The sequence below is a fragment of the Cucurbita maxima genome, unplaced genomic scaffold, assembly GCF_002738345.1.
Source record: "Cucurbita maxima cultivar Rimu unplaced genomic scaffold, Cmax_1.0 Cma_Scf00003, whole genome shotgun sequence".
NCBI classification, from domain to species: Eukaryota; Viridiplantae; Streptophyta; class Magnoliopsida; order Cucurbitales; family Cucurbitaceae; genus Cucurbita; species Cucurbita maxima.
In genome coordinates, this window is record NW_019272019.1 from 1,917,509 (window position 1) to 1,926,884 (window position 9,376).

The 9,376-nt window shown below is 34.4% G+C and overlaps 1 protein-coding gene across 1 annotated transcript; it reads left to right on the plus strand.

Moving 5' to 3' along the window:
* The first annotated feature begins 3,215 nt into the window (after positions 1 to 3,215).
* Positions 3,216 to 9,258, plus strand: LOC111474719 (cellulose synthase-like protein E6). The gene is made up of 9 exons (XM_023119634.1): positions 3,216 to 3,558; positions 4,628 to 4,943; positions 5,062 to 5,202; positions 5,292 to 5,423; positions 5,924 to 6,136; positions 6,371 to 6,601; positions 6,724 to 7,071; positions 8,081 to 8,739; positions 9,161 to 9,258. Exons 1-8 carry the CDS (start codon positions 3,275 to 3,277, stop codon positions 8,633 to 8,635), a joined length of 2,220 nt encoding a protein of 739 aa, XP_022975402.1. The 5' UTR covers positions 3,216 to 3,274; the 3' UTR covers positions 8,636 to 8,739; positions 9,161 to 9,258.
* The last annotated feature ends 118 nt before the right edge of the window (positions 9,259 to 9,376 follow it).

Sequence of the window (9,376 nt, forward strand, 5' to 3'; positions counted from 1 at the left end):
CGCTCTTGATTCTATGATAAGTATTTTTTTTAGATGAATGGGGACTGAATTGTAAATTTTTTTAAATAAATAACTCGAACAAACCCAATTTAAAATATAAGAACTATTTAAATCTAATAAAATTTTCATTTCTATTAAAAATTTTAGAATTAGAAAAATAAAATGAATCAAAATTTAAAATATAAGAACTATTTAAATCTAATAAAAGGATATGTCAATTATCTCGTTTGTATTATTTACCGGACATGACATGCCTATATCATCACATGGTTTAATTATTGCATATGAGCAACGGACACGGTTGAATATGCAGTGATTAAAAGATTCATCTAAATTGTAAAAATCTCAATTTGCTTTCGAAAAAATGTGAAGATTCTCATTTATAGAGTCAAATTACAATAATACCCTTTAAAAATATCTCAATTTGCTCTCGAACAAATTTGAAGGTTCTCATTTATAGAGTCAAATTACAATAATACCCTTTAAAAATATCTCAATTTGCTCTCGAACAAATTTGAAGGTTCTCATTTATAGAGTCAAATTACAATAATACCCTTTAAAAATATCTCAATTTGCTCTCGAACAAATTTGAAGGTTCTCATTTATAGAGTCAAATTACAATAATACCCTTTAAAAATATCTCAATTTGCTCTCGAACAAATTTGAAGATTCTCATTTATAGAGTCAAATTACAATAATACCCTTTAAAAATACTCGTATTTTAAATAAGATAAAGATTACGATATTACCCTCCATTTTTATAGACATTTTAAAATTGTCATTTTTTTAGTTTTTTTATTTTGAAAAAATTAAGTTTATATTTACTTTTTACAAATGTTTTTAAAAATCAAGTTATGAAAATTATAAAAATAATTTTTAAAAATTTAATTTTGTTTTTAGGAATATTTCTTTTTTAAAAACTGTGAAAATTAGAAATTAAGAGAAATTAAAAAATTATTTTAAGTTTTGGAAGCTTAAAAAATAGACTAGAAAATTCAAATTTTATTTAACGAGAATAAAAACAATAATTAAAAATAAATAAATAATATATATATAATGAAATTGTTATTTAATGGCTTACTTCAATTTTCTAACATAGTTTAAATAATATATTAATTGCAATAGTTAATTAAATTAGATATATTAATTACAGCAATTAATTAAAGTTAGGGCTCCATTTTTTTTCCAATTTTTTTTGTTTATATTATTTTTAATAGATATTTTTATTATTTTTCCAAAATTGAAAAAAAATTAGATTTATTTTTTTAATTCATATAATTTTCCGAGACCTCGATAATGTATGCTTATGTCACGGTGTGTATAATCAACTAATATCAATATTCATCGAAACCATTTAAATATATTAAAACATAAAAAGACAAAATTACAAAAATACAACAAAAATAAAAGGACAAACAACATAATTCTAAAAATACAACAAAAAAAAAAAAAAAAAAAAAGAAAATATAAGGTCGGTATTAAAGTCGATATATTTTCATATGTTCGTGGGAATTCTAGAAAAATCTCTATAAAAAAAATGTCTTATTCTCGAATAAAAATACTATTTATTTATATAAAATTATGAAAATATTTAATATAAAAAATAGACAGCTTATTTTGAAACAGGACCCCAAACAGAAACATAGATATTTGATTCCGGAATATTTCATTATGCAATGCTAAACACAAACACAGACATCTTATTCCCGAACATCTTATTATTCAACAATAAACACAGAACAAACATTTATTATTCAACAATAAACACAGACACAAACATCTTATTCTCGAACATCTTATTATTCAACAATAAACACAGACACAAACATCTTATTCTCGAACATCTTATTATTCAACAATAAACACAGACACAAACATCTTATTCTCGAACATGTTATTATTCAACAATAAACACAGACACAAACATCTTATTCTCGAACATGTTATTATTCAACAATAAACACAGACACAAACATCTTATTCTCGAACATCTTATTATTCAACAATAAACACAGACACAAGCATCTTATTCTCAAACATCTTATTATTCAACAATAAACAGACACAAACATCTTATTATTCAACAATAAACACAGACACAAACATCTTATTCTCGAACATCTTATTATTCAACAATAAACAGACACAAACATCTTATTATTCAACAATAAACACAGACACAAACATCTTATTCTCGAACATCTTATTATTCAACAATAAACACAGACACAAACATCTTATTCTCGAACATCTTATTATTCAACAATAAACACATACACAAACATCGCATCTTATTTTCAAATATAAAAAACAAAAACATAAAACCCAAACTTCAAAAACTATATAAATAGGAGGTTACAGAGCTTTTATTAATGATTGAGAGAGAGAGAGAGAGAGAGAGAGAGAGAGAGAGAGAGAGAGAGAGAGAGAGAGAGAGAGAGAGAGAGAGAGAGAGAGAGAGAGAGAGAGAGAGAGAGAGAGAGAGAGAGAGAGAGAGAGAGAGAGAGAGAGAGAGAGAGAGAGAGAGAGAGAGAGAGAGAGAGAGAGAGAGAGAGAGAGAGAGAGAGAGAGAGAGAGAGAGAGAGAGAGAGAGAGAGAGAGAGAGAGAGAGAGAGAGAGAGAGAGAGAGAGAGAGAGAGAGAGAGAGAGAGAGAGAGAGAGAGAGAGAGAGAGAGAGAGAGAGAGAGAGAGAGAGAGAGAGAGAGAGAGAGAGAGAGAGAGAGAGAGAGAGAGAGAGAGAGAGAGAGAGAGAGAGAGAGAGAGAGAGAGAGAGAGAGAGAGAGAGAGAGAGAGAGAGAGAGAGAGAGAGAGAGAGAGAGAGAGAGAGAGAGAGAGAGAGAGAGAGAGAGAGAGAGAGAGAGAGAGAGAGAGAGAGAGAGAGAGAGAGAGAGAGAGAGAGAGAGAGAGAGAGAGAGAGAGAGAGAGAGAGAGAGAGAGAGAGAGAGAGAGAGAGAGAGAGAGAGAGAGAGAGAGAGAGAGAGAGAGAGAGAGAGAGAGAGAGAGAGAGAGAGAGAGAGAGAGAGAGAGAGAGAGAGAGAGAGAGAGAGAGAGAGAGAGAGAGAGAGAGAGAGAGAGAGAGAGAGAGAGAGAGAGAGAGAGAGAGAGAGAGAGAGAGAGAGAGAGAGAGAGAGAGAGAGAGAGAGAGAGAGAGAGAGAGAGAGAGAGAGAGAGAGAGAGAGAGAGAGAGAGAGAGAGAGAGAGAGAGAGAGAGAGAGAGAGAGAGAGAGAGAGAGAGAGAGAGAGAGAGAGAGAGAGAGAGAGAGAAGCAACAAGGATGCAAAACGGGGATGGAGAAACGACGCCGTATTCGTTGTTCGAGACGAGAGAAGGGTGGCGACGAGGAGGTTACAGAGCTTTTGCAGCGACGGTCATGGCTGGAATTGCCGTTATTTGGGGTTACAGAGCAGCGGAGATCCCTGCCGCCGGCGACCCTGGACGGTGGCCTTGGATCGGAATCTTCATCTCTGAGATTCTATTTGGTCTCTACTGGATTTTAACTCTGTCTCTTCGTTGGCGTCTCACTTACAACTTCCCCTTCAAAGATCAACTCTCTCTAAGGTACTCTTCTCCCTCTCGAGTTGTTCGGTTTTCGAGAAACTATTTAAGTGATCTCTACACGTAAAAAAGAATTACAAAATTAATTTAATTTAATTTTTTTGGAAGGATTATAAATTATTGTAAGCAGGTACAATACTAAAAAGAATTATTAAATGAATTTAAATTTGTATATAAAGTAAATAGCATATTACAATAATTTAAAATATTTTTATTTTTGTTCATTTTAATCAGTTGAATTAATTTAATTTTTTGGGTGTAAAATACTCTTTTAATTAATTATTGGTGGCATATAGAAGGATAAGACTTTAAATAAATTTTGTGTTTATATATATATTTATTATTTATTATTATATAACAAAATTATAATAAAACAAATATTTTGGGTGACTTACCTTCCGTCTCATCTTCTCTCCAAAAAAGGATAAATAAATAAATAAATAAATAAATAAATAAATAAATAAATAAATAATATAAATAAATAAATAAATAAATAAATAATAAATTTAGGAGCCGGCAATATCTATATTTTACAAAATTATCGGACAGGTGGGTATTTTTGAAATATTGATAAAGATTTAAGGGTATTTTTTGAAAAAAAAAGTAAATTTTAAGATTATTATTATTATTATTATTTAGAAAAATGGGCTATTTTTTTTATTAATTTGTCATTTAAATTTTCATGTATTTATTTGAATTGTTATTTTGGGGTTAATTTATTGTATTTTCTTTAAATAAAATAAATAATGGTTTTAATCGTTCGGGTATTTTTGAAATATTAATAAAAATTTAAGGGTATTTTTGAGAGAAAGAATACTTTTTAGATTTTTTTTTTAAATTTTATGAATATTATTATTATTTTTTTTTGAGAAAAATGGCTATTAATTTGGCCTTTAAATTTTCATGTATTTATTGGAATTGTTATTTTGTTATTTTGGGTTAATTTATTGTATTTTCTTTAAATAAAATAAATAATGATTTTTTTTTTGTTAAATGTTTCACAAATTAACACAAATAACAAGCTCTCTCATTTCCATGGCGGAAATGGCTCACTCTGGTTCATGCCCTGCAGGTACAACGACAACCAATTACCAAATGTTGACATTTTCGTTTGCACCGCCGACCCCATTATCGAACCGCCGGTCTTGGTCATTAGCACCGTCTTATCCGCCATGGCCTACGATTACCCACCTGAGAAATTGGCCATTTATCTCTCCGACGATGGCGGCTCCGAGTTCACATTCTACGCTCTCATTGAAGCTTCAAATTTCTCCAAGCATTGGTTGCCCTTCTGTAGAAAGTTCAAGGTGGAGCCTAGGTCTCCGGAGGCCTACTTTTCTCTCGATTCTGCCCTGCATAATTGTTCTCAAGAATGGATCGACATGAAGGTAGGCAATGGGGTTCTTCAATTTTCAGTAATGGATGTAATTTTGTTGAATGGATTGTGTTTTTGACTTATTGGATCAATGGTAGTGTTTAAGTTGAAACTCTTGATGGGTTGCACAGAAACTGTTCGATGAAATGAAGGAGAGAATTAACTCGGTGGTTGAAATGGGGAGGGTTCCTAAGGAGATAAGGGATCAAAATAAAGGTTTCTCTGAGTGGGATAATGGTGTGACAAAGCAAAATCATCAGTCCATTGTGAAGGTGATCTTGCTTCATTTCCTCAACACATGTTCATAAGGCGTTGCAAATTTTGTTGTACTAATTTTGTTGTATTGTTTCTTTCTTGGCAGATAATAATTGGTGGAAAGAATCATGATAATGTGGATATTGATGGATGTGTACTGCCAAAATTGGTGTACATGGCTCGTGAAAAGAGACCCCAGCAACCCCATCATTTTAAAGCTGGAGCTATGAATGCACTGGTAAGTTTTCCGACACCAGTTTCTCGTTGAGTTATCATTCATTGTGCCCTGTACAGTGATTTTTAAAGCTCATGATGCAAGAAAAAACACGGATTTTTGCATAAAGAAAAGAGAAGAGAATGTATAAAAAAAACATACATAAAGGAAAGAAGGCATAGTCAAAGTAGGAATATGGAAAGAAGAAAAAAAAAACCTTGTATACAAGACATTTTGCGTTCGACGTGCCCTTTCAAGGTGAGGTGCTAGACCTGCGCCTACGTGCATGCCTCAAGGCACCTTTCATACCACTGGTCCTGTAATTTGTGCGTGGTATTGGTTTTAATTAAGTTTCTATAATGTTACAAGTCACATTGTTGTCCTAGAATGTCTCTACTTTTCCTTAATCCGCACGTGTTTTCTTTGAACGTAATAGAAAGGGACAATGAGTTGATAATTGAACTTTATGCATTTCCATGTTTTATTTGTAAGCAAACAATTAAAATCATACAAATGTGTTGCAGATAAGAGTATCCTCAGAGATAACTAATGCTCCCTTCATCCTAAACTTAGACTGTGACATGTACTCAAATAATCAAGACACAATAAAGGAGTTACTATGTTTCTTCCTGGATGGTAAAAGAAGCCAGGACATTGCATTTGTGCAATTCCCACAAGACTTCGACAATATTACAAAAAACAAGTTATATGGGCTGCCAGATCAAGTTATTAATGAGGTGAGAATCTATCTGTGTTATTCTAACCGTCCTAGCATATCGCTAGTAGATACTGTCCACTTTATCTTGTTACATATTGTCGTCAGCCTCACGGTTTTAAGATGCGTTTTAAAAACCTTGAGGGAAAGCCCGAAAGGGAAAGCCCAAAGAAGACAATATCTACTAATGGTGGGCTTGGCCTGTTACACAGTAAACGAACAAGTTGATGAAATAATATGTATGATCTTGTTGCAGATTGAACTAACTGGCCTTGGTAGCTACGGCACCGCCTTGTATTGCGGCACTGGATGTTTCCATCGAAGAGAAGCTCTCTGTGGGAAGAAGTACAGTGAAGATTTTAATGGATCAGTACATTTGGATGCGCAAACTAATAAAGAAGATCCAAAAACTATTAATGAATTGGAAGAAGCATGTAAGCTTCTTGTTGACTGCAACTTTGAGAACGGCTCTCAATGGGGAAAGGAGGTCTCTCTCTCTCTCTCTCTCTCTCTCTATATATATATATATATATATATATATACACATGCATTGGAGATGGGATTAATATATGGGTGTGTCTCTAAAATGAGATTGATATTGAATTGCAGATGGGATTAGTATATGGGTGTCCAGTAGAAGATATTGTTACTGGGCTAACGATACAGTGCAGAGGTTGGAGATCGGTTTACTATAATCCGAAGAAACGAGCTTTTTTGGGGGTTGCTCCGATTAGCTTGGATGTATCTCTTGTTCAATTTAAAAGGTGGTCTGAAGGGATGTTTCAAATATTCTTGTCCAAGTATTGCCCCTTCATATATGGACATGGGAAGATCAAGTTTGGAGCTCAAATGGGATACTGTGTATATCTTTTATGGGCTCCACTTTCGCTACCAGCTTTGTATTATACCACCGTTCCTGCTATTTGTCTGCTTCGAGGCATTCCCTTATTTCCGGAGGTATTTATTCTTAGTCTTATGCAGTTTTAATTGGTGAGGTATCCTTTTGTTGATTGAAATAGAAGCTAATAGGTTAATTCCTGAGTTTTGAATTGCAATTCTCCATGTAGTCTTCATAACGGTCCAAGCCCACCGCTAGCAGATATTGTCCTTTTTGGGCTTTTCTTTTCAGGTTTCCCCTCAAGGTTTTTAAAATGCATCTGTTAGGGAGAGGTTTTCACACTCTATAAAAAATGTTTCGTTCTCCTCCCCAATCGATGTGGGATCTCACTATCCCCCTTCGGAGCCTAGCATCCTTGCTGGCACACTGCCCTGTGTCCACCCCCTCTTTGGGGCTCAGCACCCTCGCTGGTACACTGCTCGGTGTCTGGCTCTGATACCATTTGTAATGGTCTAGCCCACCGCTAGCTGATATTATCCTCTTTGGGCTTTCCCTTTAAGGCTTCCCCTCAAAGTCTTTAAAACGCATCTGCTAGGAAGAGGTTTCCACACTCTTATAAAGAATGCTTCGTTCTCCCCCCATCCAATGTGGGAACTCACAATCCACCCGCCTTTCGGGGCCCAACATTCTTGTTGGTACTTGTTCTTCTCTCCAATAAATGTGAGATCTCACAATCCCACCTCCCTTTGGGGCCCACCGTCCTTGCTGACACACTGCCTAGTGTTCACCTCCTTCAGGGCTCACCGTCCTTGTTGGCACACAGCCTGTTGTCTGGCTCCCCCGCTAGCAAATATTGTCCTCTTTGGGCTTTCTCTTTCACGCTTCCCTTCAATGTTTTTAAAACGCATCTGCTAAGGAGAAGTTTCCACACCCTTATAAAGAATGCTTCGTTCTCCTCCCCAACCGATGTGAGATCTCACATCCTCATTGTTGACATCATTAATTAAATAATGACGTGGAACACATTACGTCAAATACATGACAAAAAGGAAATGGACAACAGGGTTTATATACTTATTCTGGAAACTTCACTTGTAAAATGATAGTTTTGACTTTTTTTAACTATAGGTTACAAGCTTATGGGCCATACCTTTTGCATACGTCTTTGTAACCAAAACCTGTTGGAGCATAGTTGAGTCCATAACTTGTGGCAGCACACTCAAAGCTTGGTGGAACTTACAAAGAATGTTACTTTTCAGGAGAACCACTGCATTCTTCTTTAGCTTCATTGACACAATCATCAAGCAGCTTGGCCTTTCTCAAACTAAATTTGCTGTGACTGCTAAAGTGGCAGCTGAGGATGTGTCAAAGAGATATGAACAAGAGATCATAGAGTTTGGGAGCTCAGACATCATGTCCACTATGATAGCAACACTTGCAATGCTTAACCTTTTTGGTTTCTTGCTGGGAATCAAGAACGTTGCTGCTTTGGATTTGGAGCCTTTTTACAAAGGTTTGAACAAATTAATTCTGCAAGCTCTTGTTTGTGGGCTAATCGTTATGGCTAACTTGCCCACATATGAAGCCCTCTTCGTTCGTAAGGACAAGGGGCGTTTGCCGGCCTCAGTATTGTTCAGGTCTGTTGTTTTGGCTTTGTTGCCTTGTTTATTGTTCGCTTACTAAATAGTGACACTTTGGAGTTAGCTTATATTGCTTTGTTGTTGTGTAGACATTTTGAAATTTTATGGGTTTGATGTTGTTTAATTCAATGCTATAGGTATATCATGCAAGAAATTCGTTAGTATACAATAACGAGAAGCACCCGTTACGAAATTTAATTGAACTGAGAATTCATTGAAGCTTCAAATAGGCACTTTCTCTGAACTTGATGTTAAGAGAAATGTCTTTCACGTTCTATTCTCTTTATTCACTAGAGATTATACTAACACTAAAATGAAGACAAGAAAAAACTGTAGTCTTCGAGTTGCAGAGAACAATCCGAAGCAATCTTTCTAGATTTGCTCTCCCTTACCGTCTTGTTTCCCATTGTAACTGCTATTGTAGCACGTGTGTGACCTAGCTCATTAAGGGCATGTGTACATTTGAAGTATTAGGTGAAGAACTGAGTTACGATGAATATTTTTCGATAATTTTATGATGCATGTTCAAATTCGATAAAATTCACACACATGTTTAATTCAATGCTATATGTATATCATGCTAGAAAATCGTTAGTATACAATAACGAGAAGAACCCGTTGCAAAATTTAATTGAACTATATGAAGTAATAGAATTCGTTGAAGCTTCAAATTCAAATAGACACTTTCTCCAAGCTTGATGTTAAGAAAAACGTCTTTCTCGATCTTTTCTCTTTATTCACTAGACACAAAAATGAGGACAAAAAAAAAAAAAAAAAAAAAAAT

What these genes read in the sequence shown, in the direction of transcription:
- LOC111474719 (XM_023119634.1), top strand. Translation starts at nt 3,275, where the DNA reads ATGCAAAACGGGGATGGAGAAACGACGCCGTATTCGTTGTTCGAGACG. An exon ending in AAAGATCAACTCTCTCTAAG is followed by an intron (nt 3,559 to 4,627) that starts GTACTCTTCTCC and finishes CATGCCCTGCAG; the next exon opens with GTACAACGACAACCAATTAC. An exon ending in CTGGAGCTATGAATGCACTG is followed by an intron (nt 5,424 to 5,923) that starts GTAAGTTTTCCG and finishes AATGTGTTGCAG; the next exon opens with ATAAGAGTATCCTCAGAGAT.